General features: G+C 42.7%; 1 protein-coding gene across 1 annotated transcript; it reads left to right on the plus strand.

Moving 5' to 3' along the window:
- Window positions 1–226: 226 nt before the first annotated feature.
- On the plus strand, window positions 227–4092 carry FZD1 (frizzled class receptor 1). Its single transcript, XM_038129024.1, has one exon. It carries the CDS (start codon window positions 463–465, stop codon window positions 2218–2220), a length of 1758 nt encoding a protein of 585 aa, XP_037984952.1. The 5' UTR covers window positions 227–462; the 3' UTR covers window positions 2221–4092.
- Window positions 4093–26938: the final 22846 nt, after the last annotated feature.

The raw sequence follows: 26938 nt of genomic DNA on the forward strand, positions 1-26938 counted from the left end.
CCCCGCCGCCTTTGTGCGCGGCGCGGGGCAGCCCCCGCCCGCCTGCGCCCGCCCCCGGGTGCGGCGTTGGGAGACGGTCCCTTACGCAGGAAAGTTCGGCGTCGGTTTCAAGGCTCCTCCCTCCGGTGAAGCAGACTGCGGGGCGCCTGGAAACCGGTCGGAGGGAGCGCGGCGCGGCGCGGCGAGGGGCGCGGGCTCGAGGGGCCGGCACAAATGGTCAGGCGGCGGCGGCGCAGGCGGCGGCGGCGGCCGTAGTCGGAGGCGCGGAGGACGCTGCCGCCGGTGCGGGCAGAGCTGCGCGCTGCGCTCCGCGGCCGCGTGAGTGGCGGCCGGGGCTGCCCCGTCCCTGCCCGCCGCTCCCTTCATGAGTCGCAAGTTCGGGCCGGGAGGAGCAGCGGCGGCGGCGGCGGCGGCGGCGGCGGGGCGGCGGGAGCCCGGCAGGGCAGGCGGCACCGACTGAGCATGGCCGAGCGGCGCGGGCCGGCGGTGAGCGGCGGCGGGGAAGTTGGCAGCGGCCGGTGCCCGCGGCTGCCGCTGCTGCTGGTGCTGCTGTGGGCGGCGGCGCTCCCGGCCGGAGGGCAGCTGCCGGCGTCGCAGTACAACGGCGAGCGGGGCATCTCCATCCCTGACCATGGCTACTGCCAGCCCATCTCCATCCCTCTCTGCACTGACATCGCCTACAACCAGACCATCATGCCCAACCTGCTGGGCCACACCAACCAGGAGGACGCGGGGCTGGAGGTGCACCAGTTCTACCCGCTGGTGAAGGTGCAGTGCTCGGCCGAGCTCAAGTTCTTCCTGTGCTCCATGTACGCGCCGGTGTGCACCGTGCTGGAGCAGGCCCTGCCGCCCTGCCGCTCCCTCTGCGAGCGGGCCCGCCAGGGCTGCGAGGCCCTCATGAACAAGTTCGGCTTCCAGTGGCCCGACACGCTGCGCTGCGAAAAGTTCCCGGTGCACGGGGCTGGCGAGCTCTGCGTGGGGCAGAACGCCTCCGAGCGCGGCACCCCCACGCCCGCCCTGCGCCCCGAGAGCTGGACCAGCAACCCGCACCGCGGCGGCGCCGGCGGCGGCCCCGGGGGCCCGGGGCCCGGCGAGCCCCGCGGGCGCTTCACCTGCCCGCGGGCGCTGAAGGTGCCCTCCTACCTGAACTACCGCTTCCTGGGAGAGAAGGACTGCGGGGCGCCCTGCGAGCCCGGCCGCCTCTACGGGCTCATGTACTTCGGGCCTGAGGAGCTGCGCTTCTCCCGCACCTGGATCGGCATCTGGTCCGTGCTCTGCTGTGCCTCTACCCTCTTCACCGTCCTCACCTACTTGGTGGACATGAAGCGATTCAGCTACCCCGAGCGGCCCATCATCTTCCTCTCAGGCTGCTACACGGCCGTGGCCGTGGCCTACATCGCCGGCTTCCTCCTGGAGGAGAGGGTGGTCTGCAACGAGCGCTTTGCCGAGGACGGTTCCCGCACCGTGGCGCAGGGCACGAAGCGGGAGGGCTGCACCATCCTCTTCATGATGCTCTACTTCTTTGGCATGGCCAGCTCCATCTGGTGGGTCATCCTCTCCCTTACCTGGTTCCTTGCTGCTGGCATGAAGTGGGGCCATGAGGCCATTGAGGCCAACTCCCAGTACTTTCATCTGGCCGCCTGGGCCGTGCCGGCCATCAAGACCATCACCATCCTTGCCCTGGGACAAGTGGATGGCGACGTCCTTAGCGGCGTCTGCTTTGTGGGCATCAACAACGTGGATGCCCTGAGGGGCTTCGTGCTGGCCCCCTTGTTCGTCTACCTGTTCATCGGCACCTCTTTCCTGCTGGCTGGCTTTGTGTCCCTCTTCAGGATCCGGACCATCATGAAACATGACGGCACCAAGACAGAAAAGCTGGAGAAGCTCATGGTGAGGATAGGCATCTTCAGCGTCCTCTACACGGTGCCGGCCACCATCGTCATTGCCTGCTATTTTTACGAGCAAGCTTTTAGGGAACAGTGGGAGAGGAGCTGGGTCACGCAGAGCTGTAAGAGTTATGCCATTCCCTGCCCAAACAACCACAGCGGCCACCACCCGCCCATGAGCCCCGACTTCACTGTCTTCATGATCAAGTATCTCATGACCTTAATCGTGGGCATCACCTCGGGCTTCTGGATCTGGTCTGGGAAAACCCTGAACTCCTGGAGGAAGTTTTACACCAGGCTCACCAACAGCAAGCAGGGCGAGACCACGGTCTGAGACCCCTGCTTGCCAGGCTAGGGAGAGCTGCGCGCAGGCGGAGGACTGAGGCTCTGCCTCGGGAAGCAGCTCCTTATCCAGCCTGGGCAAACTTTTGGGACTGCGAGTGGCTCCCGCAGGCGGTGGGGAGCGGAGGACGAGCTAGGGGGACCCCCGTGCCTGGGATCTCCGGGCTCTGCCCTCCCCGTGCTGCTCGGGCTGTCTCCTGTAGGAGCTGAACGCACTGTCAGGTTGGGGGAGAGGGATGTAAATAGCCTCTGTAAGATTTTGTAAGTATATTTGTATTTAAATTACAAAAAAAAGCTCACTTTTTTTTTTTTTTAATTATTTAGGACACTTCTAACCCGTTTGCGGATTTTACTTCCTCGCTTATCACCCACCCCCCCGCTTTTCTCTTTTTTTTTTTTTTTTTTTTTTTTTTTAATTTAAAGGAAAAAAAGGCTTTGGATTTTTATTTCGTAGGGCAGGATAGGTAAAGCTACCGGTAAAAGAATCGAAAACAAACCCCCTTCTCCCCCTCACAGGTTTTGTAATGGCTTTGCTTGGAATTTCAGCTGCATGAGCGGGAGGGCCCGGAGCGGGGCTGCGGCCGGGGGCGCCTCCTGACCCGGGTTGGGTCCCGGGCCCGGCCGGGCCGCGGTAGCGTGGAGGTGGGGATGGGGAGGAGCGCCGCTTCCCGCCGCGGCCCCGGCCCCGGCCCGTCTGGGGAGCACCGACCGCGCCCGGTCCCGTACGGGGAGGACGGAGAAGTGCCCGAGCACGGCGCAGGGATGGCGCTGCGCCGAACCCCGGCCCCGCTGGCCTCTCTGGGGGTACAAACGCAGCCGTGCTCGGGGAGGGCCGCTCTGAGCGGGGAGAGCCCCTCGCGGTGCCCGGCCGCTGCCGGGGCTGGCCGTGCCGCGCATGGCTCGGCAGCAGTTGGCCCGGTTCGGTGTACGGGGCTTCACCCCGCCTGCACCTGTAGCACCTCCGATGGTTCAGGAGGTGGATGGCGGCAGAGATACGCTGAAATTCCCTCCTGCTGGGGTTTTTTTCCAAGCCCACTCTCCAGTCCGGGGGCGCCCCGCGGGTGCTCCTAACCGCCGCCTGCCCCGGTCCCTCCCCGCCGGGCTGCTGCCGGCTGGGGTCAGCAGGATCAGGAAATAGGGGCTCAGTGAAAAGAGCTTAATCGGAATAAAACGCAGCATTCAGTTTGGGGCTTTTGTTTGTTTCCTCCCTGCCTCCTAGTTAAATTCATACACCGGCTCTTCATATGGGAAACACTGGAGCCATTGCCATTCCTCTGAATTTTAATTCATCGAGATTTAAATCATTACACATTATGAGAGTGTGATGATTTTTGCCAGTAGTAAAAACAATGTAAAGGAAAACAGTAAAGCAGGATGCTTAAGCATTCTGGTGAGATGTGAGACCTGCAAGAGCCTCTGCTGTCTTTTTTCCCCTGTTTTTTCGGTACAGAAATAACATTGCATACTGCAAGGATAAGATACCATGTGTGCAGTATATCAGCTACCTTGTATGCTCCTGGGTGTGTGGGCTTGTGCTTCTAATATGTTAAAAAAGTTAAAGACAAAATTGTAACTTTCAACAGATGCATTTGAATATGTAGACCTCTGTATGAAAAACAGCAGAATGCTTCTCTCCTGATTGTATTGTTTTAAACTTTTTTTTATATTACAAATGCCTGTATTTAGGTTCATAAACATTATCTATGGCTACCATACCCTGAAAAGCAAAATTATTTTAATTTGGTATGCATTTATTTCTGTTCATTATCACAAGATCATCTATATTTATAGAGGAATAGAAATTTATATATATTAAATACCATATTTTTAATTTCTCTGAAATAAATTGAGGTTTTGTACAAAAGTAGCTTGTCCCTTTACGTATTCCTCTAACTCATACTGTGTGAAAGCAGTGTATATACTACAAGATGTGTGGGATTCCTTTTTTCTTTTCTTATGTTGAGTTTACAGTAACAAGCTGGAATTCAGTGTAGGAATTCATTGTGCATTTTGTTTTTTATCTCTGGGCCAGTCTAGATTAATCCTTCAAAAGAAGTAATGTAAACTGTTCAAGATCTCTGACAGGGTATGGTCAGTGGTGTGAAATCCAAGAAGAGATCTGCTATATGGCAGGAGAAGAAAGAAGCTCACCAGTTCTTTTTTGGTGGGTTTGGTGGGGGTTTGTGGTTTTGGTTTGTTTTTTTTTTTTTTATTTTTTGGTTGCAGAAAAGACTTCTCACAACTTAGCCTTTTTTCTCATTTTCCTTTTTATTAAAATTAAAAGAAAAACCCTCAGTGCTTAAAATGACACTCAAATTATGCTGCAATATTGTCAGAATGTTTTAGTGAGTAAAATAGTTTTATTTCCTGAATTTTGACTGTTTGGTTAATCCAGAGTTAAATGTTCATGGAAGCATTTCAGCTTAATGGAAAGTACACACACTCTTTACCTTTCAACACAATACATTTTTTCCCTTTTTTTCTGTAATTCATTGTTTGAAGTGCCATTCAGTAAATGTGGGTTTATTAGGAAAGACTGGTTAATTATCAAACTTGATTTTTGATTTTTAGTCTTATAAGCTAGTAAAGCATTTCTTTCTGTAGATCTGGAGGCAGATACAGATGATTTTTGGCTTGTTTACTTTATTCAAATCGTGATGCATGAACAGCCATGGAGAAGTAAGGGAAGCTTAACAGAATTTCTCTAAGGTGAGACAAGGGGGCAGGGTTTTCTCATTATTTTAAAATTTGTTTACACAAACATAGTTCCTGCTTTTTATATTTGGATATTTTTCTCAATTTTTTTTCCTCCATTTTTTTCTTTTTTTTTTTCCCTCCTTTTTGGGAGGGTTTTTTAGCAATTAAAATTCTGCTGGTCAGTACTCTGCTAATGACCTGAAATACAAGCCATTCACTTTCGTTGCAATGGAATTCTTTTTGGTGAGTGTATAATTACATTTCACCCCTTTTGGGTTATCTGTTTTCTTGCAACAATATATGTGATCTATTTATGGGTGGGAGAACACATTTATTTGTAACAGAGATGTTGAATTTATGCTGAAAATGGGAAGACCAATTTTTAAAAATACTTCTCAAAAGTGAATAATGCAATTTTTTTTTTTACAAGAAGTAAAATGTCAGTATTTACGGTTCATTATTTGCAGAAGATATGGATCCCCTTCAGTTCTCTGGATTTTTTTTTTCAGAACTAAATCTCCATGTTCAATCTTGGTTATTTTAATAAATATACTAGAGAGTGCAATACGTTCATAAATCTGTTGAAAGAGCACCCCCTGCTTTTCTTATTTGCTGTTTGGTTTGCTATAAAAATTTTGTTGCAATTTCTGTGACCCTTCACTGGGCAGTAATTTACAAAGGTCACAGTCATCACTGAATGCTGTAGTGCTATCTGTGTGGCTCATCCACCTTTTTATATTTGATTTCTCAACACATAATGGTATTTCAGATGCTTTATTAATAAGATACAAAGATGTCTTTTGCATGGGGCGTCAGAAATGGTTTACTGTTAAAAGGAAATCTGTCCATTGCTCCAGGTGGTTTAGATGGGGTTTTTTTACAGCATAGTCTGGGTGATTGATATGCCATGGTTACCAATCAAGAAATTATCAATATACAGTAAGTAGAAAGTATCAATATACAAAGAAGCACATTTTCCCCGCTTCTCTTGTCCCTGACAAGGTTAATATAAGAACAAACTTGATATAACAAAGTTTTATCAAGAACAAACTTGATATAACAAAGTTTTTTGGACTGAAGTTCCTGTTTAGGCATTCCATACTCAGCAGCTTTCTTTCTCTCATGGGATATATTTATATCCTGAAATGAAGGGACACTCAAAATCACCATTCCCCTGAAGAGAGCTGTAGCCTGAAGAGCTGAAGATGTTGATTTAACAGTAATGCTCTTTAATGTAGTGGCAAATTTGTGGTATTGGAATGAAATTATGTGTTGTTTCCATAACAAATCCTATTGGGAAGAAGTAGGATTTCTGGTTTGTTCATATAGTAATGCCCAAAATCTCTGGTATATGCACATATTTGTGTGTGTTTGTGTTGTGTTTGGTTTTGTTTTTTCTTCAATAGAGGGGCAAGACAAGACTGAAAGCTAGTGGGGCTCAAATATGCCCTCTGGATGATGCCCATCCTTCTGCTGACATCCCTTTGCACTTTTAAAAAAAAAAAAAAAAAGTTATTCAAAGGGATGATAACTAGGTGTGAGAAGAGACTGCTGTTTGTTTACATGATGAGTATTTTTCAAAATAGGCTATGGGCTAGTATCTCATCAGTCTTTTGCCAATCCCAGTCATGAGAGACAACTTCCAGACTGACATTGTAGTTCTTTTTAAAAGGTGTGCACCCTGAAGCTGACCAGAGAAAGTAATCCTGAGTTTGGCATGATGCACTTTCAAATTATTGAGAGTACTCTTGCAAGAAGTTTGCCTTTGTGTGACATAATCTTCCATTCCAGTCCTGCATGGCCTCAGAAGGAGCTTCAGCTAGCAAAACTCAAGAAAGATAAAGAGGTGCTAAGTCAAGTGTTTTTACACTTACCTATAAAAATAAGGAAACTGAGGCACAGCTCTGTTTTTGTCATGAATTTACCATCTAGTACTCAGGCACTGGAATTGCATTTTATTTGGTTGATGTTTCCAGTGACAGCACTACTACATGACTGGCAATACTGTGCCAAATCTGAATATGAGCCTCACGCTCCCTTTTAATGCTCCTAGATTTTATTGGTTGCTGTTTGTGTTGCTGGACCCAGAGCATCATTGCTCTGCATATTGTGCAAACTTGGGGTCAATGGATCATGTGGATTCTGATTTCAAATGTTGATTCAAAAATGCAAAATTCAAAAGTGCTTAGACCCATTAGAGGAGAGGGTTGCTCTTGTGTCCACAGCTGTGAGAGTTTTTCATATTTGTAAATCTCTTGCCTCTGTTGTTCAGCTGAGCTGTAAGGCTTAGGCAACGATTCACACTCATTTGGAGAAGGAGAACTTAGTTTTTCTTGCTTTGGACTGACCCCTTTGCTGTTTTTGTGTTTACAGCACAAAAAAGAAATGTTTTGTTCTGAAGCTCCTGATCAATTTTGAAATAGTAGTACTTTAATAATAGTAGTAATTTTAAAATGGGTTAGCAGGTTTAGGAAGCAAGACTTGTTTTACAGCTGAGGCCTTGGTTTCCACAGTTTAGTTTTTAGAAGTTTACAAACATTTTAAGATGTGAAATAGCTTAAGGACAAACTAAGCATGCCAGGATTAGGTCCTAGACACATTGCAAGCATTATGAGCCCCATACTCATTTGTGAATGGTTAAACAGCATCACCACCCAGTGATGGTGTTAAAGCAGACTAGATAAGCCCTGTAAGAAAAAAGGAAAGCCATAATTGCATTTACATGCCAACTTAAATTCATTCTGCACCTTTTGTCATTTGAGGTCACTAAATGGAGAAGCAAATGTAATTTCTGTCATATGGGAGAGATTTCAGTGAATTAGCAAAATAGACCTTAGTAAACAATATGTAATTGCAAGTGGAGCATCTTCCAGATAAAAGCAATACCACTTTGATAATTCAGTCGTAGACAATGCTTTAAAAAAATTAAATACTTTGAAACATGCTGAATTTGTAGGCCATGACAACTGTGTTTCACATCCCAACTTGTGTTTATTCCAAGCTGCCAGTGTAACCACATCAGAGAGTCTTCCAGGCATGAGGTCTTGCCCTTGTTTGCATTCAAATCAGCAACATTACATTGTTTATCTTGAGTAAATAAACTCTAGTTTTCCACTCAGACAACACTTAATGAAGACCCAGACCCACATTCAGCTACTGACCTCTCATGAAGCGAGGTCCCCACAAGCCTTGCCTTCTCCCTGTATCCTAAGGCTTTGTTGCAGTGTGTGAAAAGTATTGGGCATGACTGAGCTTCATCAAGGTGAAAACTTCACAATAACCATTAAACTGATGTAAACATGCTGCACTGGGAGGCTCCTGTCAGCCACCATGTAAAGTATTTTTGATGGGTTGTCTTGAAATAACTTCTTCAGCAGTGCTGAAGTAATAGACTTTTATTTGCAATTAGCTGTCGTTTGGATGGTTGCATTATTAGTGGTCTGCAACATTTAATAAGGTGTTATTCTAGGCTAACATAGAATGTTACCCTATGTCAAAACTGCAGCACGTTTGGTGGAATTCATCCTCCTTATGGTATCACCAGCATCCTTTTGGGTGAAAGAGAAGGGGCTTTTTGGTCGAGTTCTAGTATATCTTGGCTAATATTAATTACTTTCTGCAACACAAATTTAGAAATATTTATGGGGTAGTTTAAAGACAAAGACCACAAGAAAAATGAAAATGTCCTGTATCCCTCGGGGGGATGTCATGATGCTGTTTTGTTGCATACTTGTTTGTATAACTGTTTTACATCCTGTGACTCAGTGTTAGTCTCACTGGCTGTGCTTACCTGTGAGACTGAAAGTATGGCTCAATGATGCTCTATGGCTACTCATGTTGTCTTGTTCAGGTTAAGTACTATTGCTTTGTTACTGGTAACTTTCTTTGAGCTCCACTACCACTACAGAACACTACAGGGCTGCCAGCCACAGGACTGTGCAGTCCCTTTGAGCAGCACAAGAACGTGCCAGCCCCCACCTGGCACCTTGCCCACCTCTGGTTCCGTGCCTGTAGCTCCACTGGGCACTGGTCTGTCACTCTCACTCAGAGGTAGTGTTGGCCTTTACCTGCAAACTCCACGAATATCCTACTGGCAGCAGCACTGCTGAGGCTGTGCTGAATTGGCTCATTTTCCTGGCTGCCCAAGCCATGTGCTGGCATCATCTTTTGTTTTTCCCCCCACCTACCTAGGGTGGAGACTATCCTGGCTGCTCTATCCCTGCATTTGATGGAGGAAGTTACGGGCCGTATGTGCTATTACAACATCCCCATCCTGCTGTTGTACAGCTCTCTTGCCTGTTACTCTCAGTTAACTCCTCCAGAAGTTTCCTTGCTCCAACCATTGTCAGAATATAACTTGGTCAGATCCCCATTTATTGTTGAGAATTGACTGTGCAGCGTGCATCATGTTCATCACAAAATCATTGCTGTTCAAACAGAGAAGTTACTTACTCTCAAGGTGTTTGACAGTTCATGACATTTCATTTTTAAATACAAGCACAAATACTATCTCAAAGGAGCTGGTCTTGAGTTAATACTGAGAATACAGAGTGGGCAGGTAAGAATTTTCCACTTGTCCAAATTAAAATATTACTGCCCATTGTGGTAAATTCATTCCATGTGAAATTGAGAAGGAAAGGCTGCAACACACCTTTATGATTGCCTTCAGGAAAAGGAGTGTTTCATTTATAGCCTACTCATCTACAACTGCATCTAAAGAGGAAATAATAATAAAAAAGCCATCACACCTCAAGGTGGGTTTCTCAAAATATTTCTATGAATGAAAAAATTGCAGGAAAACCAGCTCATCACAAAGTCAGATTTTGCAATGACTCTTGTTAACTTCTCAGTACTTATTTTTTCTATAATGGTGAAAGCTTTGCTTTTATTTTCTGTGAATGGGGAGGGTAATTAGTCTCCTCTTAGCATGAAGCTGTCTCTTAAAAGACTGCAAGTAGTTTATTTATTTACTTCTTAATTAAGAAAATAGCTATTCTAATTCTGAGGGAAGTAAAAGAAAATTTTGCAACCTGCTTAAAGGTTTAGCATTTTATAGGATTGGGCACTTGCTGTTAACAAAATTAATAGAAGCAAATGGTGCTCAGTTATAAGAAAATGGATTCTAACCAATTCCTGTAAAGCGTTGCAACTGGGATGATTTTACTTGGTGTTTGAGCACCACCTCCATTTCCTGACACAAAGATTTGCAGTTCTGGAGTGGTGAAGCATACCATCTCTCAGCCCATATGTGACAGCAAATGGGGAGTGCTGTGCCGAGCGCTGCTAAGCCTGGAGTCCTTGGTGTTTTGTTGGGGCTGCTCTCCCCGGGTGTGAGGACATGGGGGAGTGAGATGGAAATCAGGGCCTCGGTTGGCAGCTGGCTGTGGTGTGCAGGCAAGGAAAGGTCAAGAGAGGCAGGAGAAGGAGGAGTGGCTGCAAAAGGGGAAGGCACTAGGAGATGGTTGTCTGCACGTGCCAGGTTTGAGACGTTGAACTTGTGGCAGTGCAGGATTTGTGCCTCTCTTGCCAACAGTAGCTGAAGAGCACCATAACTCAGATGTGGGAAGGGAATGGCTTTCCAGAGCATGCAGAAACCATGGGCAGGTCCTCCAGCACATGCCCCAGAGTCACAGAAGGTAGAGGCAGGGACACAGCTTGTCTGGGTGTTTCGGAATCCCAACAAGACAAAGCTTTGTTGTTGCATCATGGAAGAGAGAGAGGCAGAGTCTGTCAGCAAACCTGGGGCTGAGGTGATGCTGGGATGGGGAGCAGGGCAAGGTGAGGAGCCCAGCCAGAGCCAACTTTCTCTAGATGGCAACCACAAGGCTTCCACAGGTTTCCCTGGATCCTGGTTTCCACTCCAAGATTAAAAATCTCCTTGCAGGGGAAAATGGAAAGGAAATTGTGTAGTAGGCTTTGCTATGTTTCCAGCTGACTATTTCCATAGAAGTGGGCAGCTGGGCCCAGTGTTTTTCAAGATATCTTTACAGTAAGAGTAAAATCCCAGCTCTGCTGAAGGCAACAGGCAATTGTGAACCTCCCGTTGGCCTCCTGAGGGCTGTAATTTCATCTTGGCTTCAAGATGCATTAGGAAGTGCATGGAGATCCTGGGAACAGAAAAGGGGAAAGTCAAAAATAAAGATTTTTCATGCAGAAGTTGTTTATAGTTAGTTAGTTTATTCAGAATTCAAAATGTTTTCAGTGTTTTTCTGACCCTATTTACTAAGGTTATGTAGGTACTATCCAGGGGCAGACATTAGCTAAGCATCCGAATACTTCAGTACCTCAGTCCTCTGTTTTGTAAAAAAAAAAAGATATTAGTTTCTCAAAAATGATCAGTTACCAAGTACTTGTTTTGATTTCAGGGTCCTTAAAAAATGGTAATAATCTCTGTTTGAAATTGGGTTACTTTTACTTTTGTGTGTGCTGACAATCTGAATGTCTAGCAGGATTTTCTACTATCATTTGGTTTTACAATTCTTTGTAAAAGTCACATGTTATATTTTCTCAGAAATGTTGTTTTCTTGCAGTAGTTCTGGAAGTAGCTTTTCTGTCGCAGCCAGTGAGTGGATGTGTACCATTTGTGAAGGCAGCCTGGAGAGCAGGCACAGGCAAACTGGAAAACAACTTAATTTGTAGAATTAACACTTCACGTTGACACCCATTAAAAATATTCAGAGATTGACTCAGCCTGCCCATGTTGCACAAATAACATGCTTGGCTCTGAATGATTCAAGATCTTATCTACTCTCAGCACAAGTTCATTGCGGAGAGCCTGATCCTGTTCTCATTAACCTACAAAGGAGTTTTGCTGCACACTTCAAAGAGAATTACATGAGCAGCATTTGCAATGAAGCAAACATGGTTCCTGTATCTTTTCCCTTTTTCTTTCTCTTTTTAAAAAATTATTTTCCAAACTACAACAAACAAAACAAAAAAGTAGGCTAGGAAGCAGTCAAAATAAAGTTCCTATCTGTTGAGCCCTGTTGTTGCTTGAGAGCTCTGCTTGTTTGGAGTTCTTAAGTGCAAATTTAGAGTAGAAACTAGAAATAGCTGAGAAGGGTTTGATTATATTTGTAGCTGAGTACCCTCATTCCCATCATCTCCGTAATGGGAGCATTGCATGGCCCATGGTATTTCTTTGCACCTTTGCAAAGATGTGGAGCAGAGTCCATGTGTGCAGCCACTGATAATGTATCCATGTAAACAGCAGTGCCTGGGGGGAGCACTGCACACAGCTCCTCTAAGCCCTGGGAAGGGAACCACATCCCTTCTTTGTTTTCCCTGTGCCCAGCTTTTGAAAAGGAGGAGACACATATGGAGGAGGGATGGGATAGAGCAACCATTGGGGATTTTGTTTGGTTTTCCGTTTCTTCCATGCTGTCATATTAAATAAGAGAATGACTTCACCCATATTTTGCCCTTATGGTTTTATTGCTTTGTAGAAGAAAAGCCTTGTGACTCTACAAAGATGCTGGATCCTTTGGCGGAGGGAGCAGCAAGCACGTTGCTCAGCCATTCAACCCACTTCAGATGTTCTAAAATCCCTTGGTGGTAGAAGGGCATGATACTCCAAAAGCATCACCCACAGTGGAGTGCAGCAGTGGTGCAGAAGAACCATCCCTCCTATGGTGCAGAAGAACCATCCCTCCCAGACAAACTCTGTCTCTACTGTCCCCTTTCCTCCATCTCCCGGCCACAACCACAGCATCTGCCTCAGTTCAGATGCTGATCTCTGCTGCTCATGTTTGCCCATGAAAAAACCAAACAAGATCATCATCTGCTGCTACCTGAAACCCAGCGGTAATGAGATGGTGACAAACTCAGGTACTTACTCCCATTGTTTCCTGAATTCGATCCTTTAGACTTCAGTTTTGTAAAAAAAAAGAGATTGGTTTCTCAAAAATTATGCATTCCCATTTCCTATTCTCTGAAGCTTGCTTACCTCGTTTCAAAGCTATGAACTCATGTTCTGTGGGGGATGCTCTGTGCTGTCCTGAGGGAGCAAACATGAATGAGCTTGCTTCTAGTCTTTGAGGGATTTTTCCCCCCTGCCCTACTGTTGCCCTGTTTGATTCTCAGTCAGCCTTGCCAACTCCTCCCCATGCCAGAAGATGGTTTCCTTACCCCCATGCTGCAAACACCCTCTTCCCTCCTGGCTGTGGCCAGGCATCTCTCCAAGCTGTTTCCTTCTCACTTTGGCAAGTCTTCCAACAGCAGAATTGAGGCAAATGACATGTGGGGACATGAACCTCTGTTCTTTTCTCCACCACAACTACCTCAGTTACTGGAAACTTTGCTGTTCTCCAATGGGTCCTGATGAGTGTCATCATCTCAGCCTATATCGCTCTCCACAATTATTTATTGAAATAATAAATAATGTGGGAGTCAGTGGGAATCTGTCTGCAGTTCAGGCTTAGCATGCCAAGTGGACTGAAGTTTTGGGTCCACATGTCTGCTCTAAAGCAAACAGAGTAGGAATAGGACTCATATTTTCTGTATCTCCCCTGTATATCCTGATAAATAGCTTATTCTGAGGATGTGTCCACTCTTTTTTCACAAAGAAACAGCTAAGCATCTGAGGTTTCTCATAATGCAAGATGGGAAGAAATCTTAAATTGAAAAGTTTCTGAGGACAGGTAGGTGACCTGTTTTCCAAGCCTTACTAGGTGACCTCTTTAAGGTTCTTGCACTCTGTGCTGTCTTCTTTCTGGTGTCAGGAGAACCCAAAAACCTTTCTGAAAGTTTGTTTGGATGGTTCTGCTCTGAGTTCCTCTGGTGGGTCATCAGGGGTGTTTGTGGGGAGGCCCAGAGAGCCCCCTAACTACTGGTGTGAAGGCTGAGGGCAGCAACCTGGCTGTCAGACACCACAGGGTGCAGCAGTTAGTTGGAACTGCTGCAGGGGTGAGCAGAAACAGGCCCTGCCCTGCTGCCTCTCTGCCCCTCCAGATTGAAAAGGATGTGAGGAAGGACAGCACACAAACGTGACAGTAGCTAGTTTAAAAAGCCTTGATGTTTTTCTGTGGTGTTCCTAATGGAAAAGAATGATTTTAGATAATCACAAAAACATGTCCTGTGGCAAAAAGCAATCCCTACTACCTCTGAGTCTGTTTAGAAGATGACATGCCCTTGGAAAATGCTTCACTAGCCACCGAAATGCCCAATGCATGTTAACGATCTAACCAATAAGTTATAGGTTCTTTTTTTTTTTTTTTGATTCATTGAAGAACATTGACAAAACTGCAAACATATGTTTCTGCTGCTAAAGCTTAGTCTTATCACAGTTTGAAAATGTGGAAAATGAATTACATGCTTTGAATTGCTCCCTTTATTGCTATAAAAGAATTTCTTCATTCTTTCAGGATAGTGTACACTTGGTAACATCTACTGCTAACAGGCTGTTAGGACTTTCTGCTAAATTAATGCACTACAAGTAAACTAAACAGAAGGCCAGTGGAATGCTAAACATCCACTTTCTCCTCTGTTGTGGCTGTGCTGCAGCTTGGGAACCCTCAGCCTTGTTGCTACAACATCTGGACAACATTTGGGGCTGTCTCTCAAGTGCACGGGTGTGCACCTCCGGTGAATTTTAACTTTCAACATCTCTCTGCCTCTAATCTATATTTAATGTTTCATGACTAGTAGTCAAAGAAACTTCAGCTAAATATCAGGTTGGAATGAAAATGATCCTTGGGAAAACACTAATTTTCAGCATTCGCCAGCAAAGTATCTGTGACAGAGACATTCCCTGGAGATTTGTAGCCCATTCTCTCACAGTAATAATAATTAAGACTCGTGATTACTGTGCCCACATAATCAAAGATCGCTCCATAAAATGTACTCCCTAAAGGGACGAATTCCCTGCTCCTAACTGGATGTCAGTCAGAGGGATCAGCACCCCCAGGGATCTGGAGTCTTTGCTTGCCCTTTTCATTACCGTGTTGTTAGCATTGTGTTACTTCATATTCTTCTCGATGCAAATGAGTAGGTAATCATGTGTAAATCGTGCCCTCCAGAAGGCACATGTAGTGAGGTTTTTTTCCCCCAAATCTACCACAGGGATTTCTCACATGGAACATAATTACATCTCTGCCATATGGGCTCATTTATATTCTATTACAGGTTAAGCTAATAAGACTCAGAAATATTCTAAAAATACCTCAAAGTATTTTGAGCACTGTCAAAACCCTTGTCATTTCTTTCTTGCCTGTTTGATTGTGAATGACTTTATATTTATTTAGAGATCCACAGTGCCAAGTAACTTCAGAAAAACAATATCAGACCAGTCTGTGTTGCCCAGTGTCCAAAAAATACTTTAAATTCTCTCTCATTAAATCCTTCTTCAGTAAGGGCAAATAGGTGGGTGAACAATGAGGCAGAAAAGCCTCTAAGACATATTTACCTGCAGCAACACCTCAGTGGGTTTTCGATTTCCCAGGAAATGAACCTTCATTGCAGTTATGTAGTTTTATCATCATTTGGTTGGATCAGGTGTTTGATGTAATTACACTGTCCTGACAAAGCTATATGTGCACTTTAGCCATTATAAAACCACGAACCTCTCTGCCCACAGAGGCAGGGCTACTGTGGAAATAACTGTTGCCTTAAAAAATGTATGGTAAAATAAGAATAGGTCACCTTTAAAACTGGAGCCACTGAAGGTTGTGTGATATTTTTTTTTCAGAAATGAGGTGCTAGACAGGAATATGTTATTTTCCAGTTTCAGGGGAAATGTTTCATGTCACTATTCGATTTTATTTGACAAGATTTTTTAATCCTTATTACTTCACTGATTTTTAAAACTAATTTCACTAACATCTCTGGATGAAGTCTGAGTCTACTGCAATCAATCTTAATTTTATTCTTTTGATTCATACATTCAGTATTTTGCCCTTTGAAATTTGATCAGCTTTCACTAGCCAAGAAGGAAACATGTACACAGGTAAGAAGATTAGGGCAGAGGATGGGAGTGGACCTCACTGGACTTGCACATGATACTTCAGATGATACTTTGCAAAAGCAGTGCCTTGGGTTTTGTTCCAGAGATGCTTGTAAGAAACTGGACCAGTGTTGAAAACAGCAGCTGTATATATCTTATAACCAGGAGATAAAATTCAGCCCTGGTTTATAAAGTCCTTTGAGGTTTTCAGTGATGTAAAATTCTATGTAGCTATAAAATCCATTCTATAACTGTGAAAAAAATTCTGATACCTTTCTAGAAATGAATAATATATTTCAGAGTGTTGCCAGAAAGTGCTTGCCTTTTTTTTTCTTTCTGATTTTATTATATGATAGCATAACCTTTTAGATTATTCAACATTTGAATACTAAACTCAACCTTTCCTGAATGCTCTTTGCATGTTTTCGGGGAACAATAATTATTGCTAACTCCTTGTTGCTCAGACTTCTGTGCAACAAAGTATGTAAGCAGCTAACATTAAGTGTATGAAAATCCCCCTTGAAGTCAGACACATGTATTTTTCTGGATCAAAGTCTAGAAGCTACGATGTCTGTAATTGTGCAATCATGTCAGACTCAGAGGAGAATTTTGGTGGATTTTGCCCTTGTTCCTAAAAGACATCTTTCAAAATCAGCAGAAACAGCAGGGTTTTGGTCAGAGCTGTGCACTGGTCATTGCTGGATAAGGAGAACAGTCTGACTGTGTTTTTACTGTAGAAGGGGAAAAATTCAGTCCAACTAAGAGTTTATTACCCAAGAAGAGTATTTTTCCAGCCTTCGAAATTCCTGAAGCAGCGTAAAGGACCCCACAGTGATTTCATACATTGAGGAGGCATTAAAAAAAGAGTGGTCTCCCGGGTTGTAGAACAAAGTGAAAAAAATTTCAAATCTCAGACCTAGCTCCATTAACAAACGTTTTAATTCATCTGTCATAGATGTTTGATTAAAGAACCTGCTATATGATTTCTTTTGCAAGTTCTATAGCCCTGGTTTTGTAAAGGCATCCCATGCCCTTGGAAAAACAATCTCTCCTTACATGGGCAAAAGGGTGTCCCTTCACACAACAACTCCACAAATTGCTTCCTTCTTCTTCAGGCAAGGTTTTTCATTTTCATTCCCCAATTTAATTTAATTTAAAATAGCAGTCACTGTGCCTGCTGCACTGAGATTGCTGCATTCATGTCATGGCTTTATGCTCATCCCTGGGCATCCACCACTGCCCATTGCTGCAGGTAACAGTATTCCCAAATATTCTGGACAACAACCTTTCCAAGATAGGGGATGACTGCCAATGTGCCCTCCTAGAGTTCTCCTTTACTAATTGCATGCTGGAAGTAGCAATTGCATTGCATATATATATATATATATATATATATATATATATATATATATATATATATATATATATATATATAAAATGCATATACATATATATATACATAAATGCATTGCACATTTGTCAGCCATATGCCAGTATGTCAATATTTTCTTCCAGACAGTGGGCAGCTGTGGATTTTCAGCAGAGATATCTAGCTGGTGCTGCATGTATATGCTCAGTTCTGTGTTCTGGGTGAGGTTTATATTTGCAGTTGGTTCCTGGATGGAAAGTTCTGGCCTGCACTGGAAATGGATGCATTTCATCATGCATATGATTTTTAGGAATAGGTAAATCAAGAGCTTTTTTATGAAAATAATTCCTAATATGACATTTTAAATAAATAATTCCTGGATATTTAAATCATCTCATGATTAAGTTTGGATCTTCCTAGTCATTTGATGGATAAATGTGAAATTCTTTAGCTGTGTAATGTGATCTACTGTCTGCTAATACCCAGCTCTCTGAAACCCTTTGTAAATCATTATAGTTTGCATCATCTGTTTGGCTAACACATAGTGTCTGCTAACAGACAGTGTCTGCTTTCCAAAACTGTGTAGATGATAATCTGTTTTAATACCTGTACAAATCAATTAAATTTATTTTGTGCACTGTTCAGTAGCTGCCAAATTGGGTGGAGAATAGAAACACTTAGCAGGGGAATCAGACTCTACATAAACATGCATTAGATGAGCCTTGCAATCTGACTGGGGGAGGATGTGAAATTTAGCATATAATTTCCTCATCTACAAACAGATTTTAAAAAATGGCTTCCAGAAATAAAAATATAGGGCAGAATTGTGGAGCCCTTACTCATGTTGCTGAGCAGATTCATTCTGGATTTATCCTGCTGGAGCTTAATACTATCACCTCCAGGGTGGCTGAAAGGATGCAGAGTTTCTTGCGAGGCACTGTGATGCTTTGTCTAGTGCAGAACGTAGGCAGCATATGTTCAAACCTCCTCAAGGGCCAGACTTCTGACTCCTCTTTGCTGCTTCTGAGCACCATTGCTCCAGTGTAGTTTAGGATCCTGTAAATATCCAAACTGACTGGTGGCAAAACTGATGGGTGTGCTGAAGTACCTGATGGATTCTGCTAGAGGATTTGGGTTCAGTCCTCAAGCCTGTATATCCCAGCTTTCAAGCCTTCATTTTAAACTGTGTGAATTCCATCATTTGCAAAATGAAGCTTTCTTTAAATAAAATTTATCTACCTCCATTTCCCCCTCACACCTAGTCTCCTGCTGAAAAAATGTAGTTGCACTGGGAAAATTTAAAATTGACTGCAACTATAATGCTTTTTACTCACAACAAAAATCCACATTTAAGCACTGTCACAGATGGATTCAGGAATAAATTGCTGAACACATTTCAAAATATAGGGGTAGGAGGATGGAAATCAGTGCCAAGAAAACTGTTGTAAGGGAAAGTGTCTATCAAGTGAGTGCTGCTAAAATTTTGCAGCATAAAACACTACAGACAAGGTCATTGTCAGGGGGAAGATGGATAGAGTCCCAGTATTACAATAGTATTCCTGATTGCAGGTAGTTGAGGACAGTTTTAATTTTAGAAAGAACAGTATAGCCTTTGTTCACTTGGTCTCTCACTTGTGAAAAAAAAAAATCCCTCCTCATATACATTCATGATCCCTGTTAAAATACTTCATGGTATAAAACTCCTTGGGTAGGAGAGAATACCAAGCAAAAATTAGTAAGTATTTTAAGATTGTGCCTCTCAAAAGGGAGCATTATATGCCCATACCCTTCTAGTTCTTTTGGAGAAGTTTTCTGGATAATGCAGAAAGAGGGCAGCCAAGTTTTTTTATTTAAAGGTAAATGTACCAAAATTCTTTCAATTGATTGAAAATTTTTATTACAGGTGTGGTCTGATTTTCCACTAGTTTGTATCATGCATGACTGTTTGCACCAATGAAAAGAAATGGTTAAGTGATAAGCATTTTTACTGTGCCCTTGTTTAGCAGTAATGATAGTAATATGAAAGGTAGTGCAACATTCAAGATGTCCATGCAGTTACCAGGATAATTATTATCCTCAAATATTAATGTGATTTGAATTTAAATGAGCATTTAAATGAATTTTAAATGATAGTAGAAGTAATGTCATGTCTTCATCTCTGAATGTCATATTGACCAATGTCATATTGACCAATGTCATATTGACTGTGAAGCCATCAAATGACAATGACCTCCACCACTGCTTGTGTGAACTGGACTCGACCTGGTGACCTAGAGGCTGAAAGGCCATACATTCTCTTTTATTTTGTGTGCCATTCACTAATAGATACTCCTTTAAATTCTGTTCAAGCTCTTATATGCTACACACCACTGTAGCTAAATACTTTCAATGGAATTTTTCTGAGGGGACAGAAGGTAACAAGACTCAGGTGTTATTTGCAGTTTTCCTTTCTCTTCCTGTACATGGACATTTCTGGAAAGTTAGAGACTCTATATTTTATTTTTTTCATTTTTCTAATGGAAGTGGATTAGGGAGCTTGTCAAACACAGAGCTGTTCAAATGATGTCTGCAGCATTGACTATATTTCCTGGAAAGCTCTCTGTCTTGCATGGTAGACATTATTCTTTGTTACAGACAGATCTTTCATGCCAAAGTAATTCAGTAGTCAAGTACATTCCTTGCATCCAAAAATTTTTAAGCCATTTAATGGAAGCATGAATCTGAAGAGAATCTCTGTAGGCAGTCAATTTAGTGAGTGGTCAGACAATGTTTACAAAACAGTTCATGTCACTGATGGGAAAGAAGGGGGCTGCAAGTTGCAGTTTCCATAGACTGTCATTTTCTTGATGGATAGACTTGCACTACCATAATTTTTCATATGTGTGATTTGTACATAATCATATATATTTTTACACATCTTTCCTATTTCTCATGCTTGAGTCAAAGTTAGTGCCCAGCTCTGTACATTCATCTGCCCTGAATAGAAGAGGTTTAACTCAGGTTGGAATTTAGCACTCTGAGCTTTGTCCTGCCTCCATCAATGTAAGGTTAACAGACGAAAGTGTGCGCTTTGACTGTTATTGCATATGTAGAAAAAAATGCATGAATTTTAGCTGTGGGATAAATTCACAGAGGATCTTCTACTACAAGTGATATTTAAGGTATTTAATGCCAGTTAAAGGTCTGTGATATGGTGACCCCATTTGCATGTCATTATTCAAAGTGCAGAGACTTTCAGAAAGACATGGGGCATGTATGTGTACAGTGTGTTAAGGCATGTGATGTGCAGGTGGAAATATTGTGGGCACAAGGAGGCAAAAGCTGAGACTGTAACCCCAGTCATTTATGGCTCTCAGTACAAGATCTGGTCAAGAAAACTGCACTATGAGTCATCCTGACTGTACTTGAGGGCATGATGTGCTGAACTGACTACTAAAGGCATGTTTTAATTCTGACAATTTTGAGTGAGTCTGGGTAGTGATGGAAATAATCTGAATTGGGACAGGAGAAAGCTGGAGGTGTGTGGTGTGCTGCAACATGGGTGTCCATGTCATTGACACCACATGTGATAGGATCCTGTGTCCCTGGAGGGGAGAACAACCCCAGTACCATCTGACAGCAGGGATGGTTTACTGGTTGGCAGTAGGTGCCCAGCACAGCTATATTATCAGCAATTCCCACAAGAATTAATTTTTCCATTTACGGTATGTATTGTAGCTTTTATCTTCCAGACCAGATTGCTTTCATTTCTTGTAGAAAGGCAACTTAAAAAAAAAAAAAAATCAAAACCAAACAAACAAACCAAAATACCCCACAGAAAATAAAATCAAACAATTTGAAAAGAAGTTGCTGGTCAGCGAAGAGGAGGAAACCATCTTGCTCTAGTACTATTTTGCATCTGCACTGAAACACAAGGCAGCAGCTGCCTTGGAGCTGCCTCCACAGCAAGGAAAGACATTCATCTACATTTAAAGATTCAGTGCACAGAAAGCAGAATGACGACATCTCCTTTCATTTCCATGCCCAGCAACATGCACTCCAACACATGGCTATGCTTCTTCTACAATATCCCTTTATTTTCCTTTATCTCTGCTTTTCTACCCCCTTCCTTCCTCAAGCCCTTCTTTGAGCTTCATATTTTCTTGTGTTTAATTTGCAACTTATGTTCTTCAGTGAACAAATCCTTCTCCCTTTGTCTCTCATCAGAGCCTTCATTGCTTTACATCCGCTGGGAAGAACTGATCCAGTTATCTCCCAAATTATATTTCAAGAGTCTGCAAGCCTGTCTTCACAGATAAACTGGAGAGCACCCCAACCAGTATAAATACAGGACATAGCCTTTTCTGCTCCTTTCAGCAGAAGATGATGATTACCCAGTTTTGCTATAACATCAGTTGCTACCAGAGGGAACAGTATGCCCTACCGTTCCCAATATAAGGTGATTGTTATTGCCTGTTATTTATATTATCATACTTATATAAGTAGCAATTAGCCCACTCAGAACTTGGTATCTCCTGTTTAAACAGAGAAGATGGTTTCACTCACAGACTTCTCATGAACTAAATATAAGACAAGAGAAAATAGATATATCCAGCAAGTAGCTCAGATAGCATGGGAAATGGTTATTGATGAAATGAGCACAGAAATGCCTTGTTATAATTTCTGCAGTCTCTTTTCTGGCTGCAGAAGGCAGAAACCTCTCTTGTTGGATTTTGTTTTGTTTGAAGAGTAACAAGCTCTCCCTTGGTCAGATCTATACTTTCCTTATACCTCTGCATCTGATTCAAGATCAGTGAATGTAGCAATGCATCCCTTCCTGGAAGGGAGACACATTTTCTTTAAGCAGTAAATGCAGTGTCTTCAGCAAAATGTTGGCTATCTAATTTCCTCTCAGTAGAAGTATTAGAGTAAATATAAAGCAGCCATGTCCCTGGACAGCGGTGTGCTCCACTCAAGCAACACTTCTTCAACAGTTTCTGATATCTCCATTTTACTGTCATCATGAGTTCTGTAGACTGGGACAACACTGCTAGCACCCTAGTAGTCCTGCGAATGTACTTAGGGACCAGCTGCCAAAGAACAACTCACTGCATTAATGTAATGGTGTGTACACGTGCTCTACTTGGTCTCACATAATCCATCAAAATCTTCATGAATAGAAAAGGTTGAATCAGCCTCACGGATAGAAATTACATTCCCACTGTTATCTCCCTGACAAATCAACCACTTCACTGATGAGGGGTCCATATTCCTTTGATTTACAAGGTGCTTGGTAAAATTGCACTTCTGGGGAAAGTAGAGGTTTAAAACCATTGGTCAGAAAAAGCATCCAGTCAGAGGCTCTGTTTGGTGTTTGCTTTTGGTTTGCTGTTCGTATCACACCTCCTGCTCTATTAGAAGAGAGTGACGGAAGGAAAAACAAAGCAAGGAACAGTTAAAAGGATGTGAATCTCATCTTCCTTTGAATACTCCTTATTAGGGAGGAGATTGTTTAGTTGTTTATAATTTTCAGTTTTCCAAAAGGAAGATGTTAAACTCTAGTGCCAGGCGCTGAAGTGACTGTTTCGCACCATCAGACAGATAAACTCAGGAACAAGGCTGCAGAAGCACACTGCAGGATCTCCGTAACGAAGCCTCCTAAGGCCTGCTCACACAAACATCTGCCACAATAGAGTTAGCACCAGCAGCCTGGCTTTGGATCCAGGAGCTGGACCTCTCCCTTGTCCCTTCTGTGGTTACAAATGGGATAGTTCAAATAATATATCTCCCCTGAATTCCCATGGCTACTTCTGCGTTCCTCACTTCATCCCTAGCCTTAGAAAGTCTGCTGTAATTAACTGTGTGCCACTGACATACTTTATGCAATAGAAAAGTAAATTTTGGTAATGAAAAAAGTGGTTCCTGCCAACACTGAATTTTTATCAAAATTATTGAAAGCTATTCTGTAAATAAATCCCCAGTTGGAGGTGCTGTGAGAGAGGATTTTTCAGTGTGAGATGAGAAGGCTTTAGGGAGCCTCTTGGACCAGGTGAAGGTCAGTGCTTGGACACTGCCTAGCCCTTGGCATCCTCAGCAACCCAGGGCTGGCACATTCCAGCTTAATACTTGCTTCTCCTGCTGGGAAGAGCTGTTTGAGAAGAAAATGGTTCTGGAAGTCACATGCTCAGGACTGACATCTACACACACACACTAGAAAATATTTGAAAAATATCATGCTACCTTAGCCCAGAAGTTAGGGTAGGGTGAAGTGGCTTAAATACCCCTTCCTTCTCTTCAGTAAAGAAGCAACAGGAGAGCATATGCTTCATGTAAGACATCCACTGTTTCCTACCTTTCTTGTTGCTTCTTTACTGTCTCCATTTCTTGCCTGGGTTTCCTGTTTCACCTGGTATTTGCCAGAAAACAGTTGAAGAAAAAGAGCAGGACTTCTGTGCCTTTTGGTGCACTTTAGCTTAATGTTCATCACAACTGAACAAAAGTTGTCCTTTTTGGAGCTGAATGATCTTTCATGTCTAACATCCATTTTAATGCATTGCAGTTGTGTTTCTCAAAATAATTTTAAAACCACTTAGGATGGCTTCACTGGCAGCTTTTCAGAAAAAGAAATATATTTGAGTGTTTAGAGGAAGAGTTATATTTCCTGATCTGATATTTCTTCAGTCTTCATCACAAACTGTAATTTTTATAACTCAAAAGTCTAGAGTAGTTTATCTATTTAAATAGTGTTTCATGTATTCCATGGAGAGCTGGTATAATTGCATGAATAGAGAGCAAAATCAACAGAAAATTGATCCAAGTCCTATTTTGTGACATACCTCTCATTCACACTTGATTGTAAGAAGCCTCAAGTCCTAAACAGATCGTCTGACTTCATTTCAAAATAAATAAATGAAATTAGCTTTGTACCTTCTGTATTATTCTTATTTTACTAGTCTGATTTATTAAGAATAAAGTTTAAATTGCCTGGAGGAAATTACTCAGATTAAATTAATACTCAGGAAAACCTTGGGATAGCAACAGTCTCTTTGTTTGAAGTTTACACAGCGAAATGAAGTCCTGTGCCATATCTAGGGGACTTTGAAGCCCAGAGCTATTGCTAGCAAATGTTAGTGTTGTGAATCTGCTCTCTACCACCTGGGTGAGACACTCCTTCCCTGGCTTTCTCACTCTTGTTTTTCTCCTGGCTTACCACAGATAAGCTTTGAGTACCCTGCTGTGTCATCACCTCGATGGTAGAAGATGTTTGGATGGAGAACAGCAGCCTCTGGCCAGTGGCCAGTGGCTGCCTCGTTACTTGTCTGTCTGCCTTCTCCTCCCCGATCTCCAAAGAAGCCAAGCACCCTCCTTTAGCTTGTTCATCCAGACCACTTAAAATGTCTTCCTGTGGGGATTTACATGAGGAATTCTCTGGAGTGGGAATCAGGATAGCCCTTCCACCAGCCTGCATTTTGTGTTGCCACTCTGGGCTGAAGACTTCAAAGCGTGCTCAACCCTTTGCCTGTACTCCTCGCCCTGTCTTATTTGTGACCTTTCCCCTGAGAGACAGATCCGCTAGTGATGAGGAGATAATTCAGATCATTTGGTCTCTTGGGACACCCACTAAGGGGAAGAATAACAATTCATCGGCAGCTTTCCTGATCTGCCTAGAAAATTCAGGCTCCTTTTTTGCTGACCCCAGTGGCTTGCCACATATGGGTGTAAAACTTTATGCTCTTAATCCAGAAAGGCAGCTGGAATTTTCAGCCATAGGCTGTCAAATGTCATATTCATAACGCATTGGATTAAATGATAATAGTAATTTTTTAAATAAGATATTTAAGACATATTGAAATAGGAGCTTTTGCAAAACAAGTACGTATGAATTTTACAGCATCAGAACAAGAGAACACATTGTTATTGGCAATTCAGCAGATCTGTCCGAGTAGTACCACACACACAGTCATGACCTCAGATTCCAGGGAAAACCACCAGGCCATTCATCTGGAAACTGATGGTGAAAATTTGCCACTTCACGATGCCCTGACAGTGGGATATCACTTACCTTTCTCTCTTTTGCTTAGCAGGCCTAGTATATGCAAAAAGTAAAATTACTATGTGGCTGTGAACTGAAAAGGACTGTTTAGATCACTAAGAACAGCTACTTTTACTGTGTTTGACCATTAAATAGATGCTCAGCCACAAAGGAGCCACAAAAATCTTGCCAGCTCCCTGTGACAACTTGCAGATCTATAGCAAAAGGTCCGAATGCGTTGTTATACATCACAGAGACAGCTAAGGAGATCGAGGTTTTTCACTGCTGATTTCAATTTTCATTATCAGTTATGATGTTAGTTATTTGTCAGATGATCCTAACCATTCTACCACATTATCCTACAGATAAAGGTAGATAATTCAACCACCACCACCACTCTGATTCTAGGGAAAATTCCTTTGCTGCCCCAGATCTGTCAAGTGGCAGGTATAAGCTTCTGGGTATACCTCAAAGGCACTTGAGATATTTTTATTTCAGTAGAGTCACCATGTATCCTGTCCGGTCTCTGGTTGAGATCTATCTCTGATACTCCAGATGGGAGCCAAAAAAAATCATAGCAGTGAAGTTGGTGGGAAGAAAGGAAATAAAAGGTCTTTATAAAGGCCAAGAAAAATGTGAGGCATGAGATTACGTAGCTGGGGTGCAAATGAATATGATGAACAAATGCCTCCTTCTTTTGAAGACAAAGGACAAAAGGAGTCATCACAAGTTTAAACTTCTTCTCAGCCTACCTCTCAGTCCCATTCAAAAAAATGTAAGACTCCATTTTCCAACTCATTAGAGTTTTTGCATCTCTTGGCTGGTCAGGAGTTCACCTAGTCTCTGCTCATCAGTTTGAAAATATGTTCCCATAACCTATGAGTCTGCTCTGCATTTTATTTGTTATACTCTTAAGCAGAAGAAATTCTTTCTTTTACTCATTATACAGGACAGACACTATACAACTTTCATGCCTGTAGCAGAATTTTCTCTCCTTCATCCATTTTTTTTCAAAACATGTTATGTTCCTAAGTGGGAGCCCATACCTGGCTAGTTTAATTGCATAAAAAAAAGACTGTCACCTGTTTTATTTAGTGATCTGCTTCTATAAAGGTGGATATATTCACACTGGAGGACCTTAGAGGCTGCTTAGCTGCTATGACACAGCCTGTGCGCATCAGGATGATTGTTAAACAATGTCCAGCTGTTCCCATTCACACTCACAATGACACAGTCGGATGTGATGTGCAGGAGCTTGTCTCTCCCCATCTTTGAATCAGAACAAGATGTTCACTGACCTTTCCACAAGTGACCTTCAGTCCTTAATCAGGAGGATATCTTCCCTGAAAACACATACAAGCTGACAAATGGCCACATTCACTGGCCATAAGCATAGTAATGATAATCCAAATGTTTCACTTTGATTGCAAGTAAGAACTATGTATATGTAGGTAGATACAAATATTTCCTGCTTTTGGGCCTCCCTAAAATAGTTCGTAGTTAAAAAATAGGACTTTATATAATCTCTAGCCCAGTTTAATTGCATTTTATGCAATTTTTATTTTGCATTTTTATGATGCCATGACTTTAGAAATGCTGTAACAATCTATAGAGGAATATATTTTCATTATTTTTTCCTAATGCTGTGCATAAGCCAAAACCAAATTTGAGTAATTTCTTCGGTTGCTGTTAAT

This window comes from Motacilla alba, chromosome 2 (assembly GCF_015832195.1).
Source record: "Motacilla alba alba isolate MOTALB_02 chromosome 2, Motacilla_alba_V1.0_pri, whole genome shotgun sequence".
NCBI lineage: Eukaryota > Metazoa > Chordata > Aves > Passeriformes > Motacillidae > Motacilla > Motacilla alba.

Coding starts and splice junctions, on each gene's coding strand:
- FZD1 (XM_038129024.1), top strand. CDS start 463: ATGGCCGAGCGGCGCGGGCCGGCGGTGAGCGGCGGCGGGGAAGTTGGC.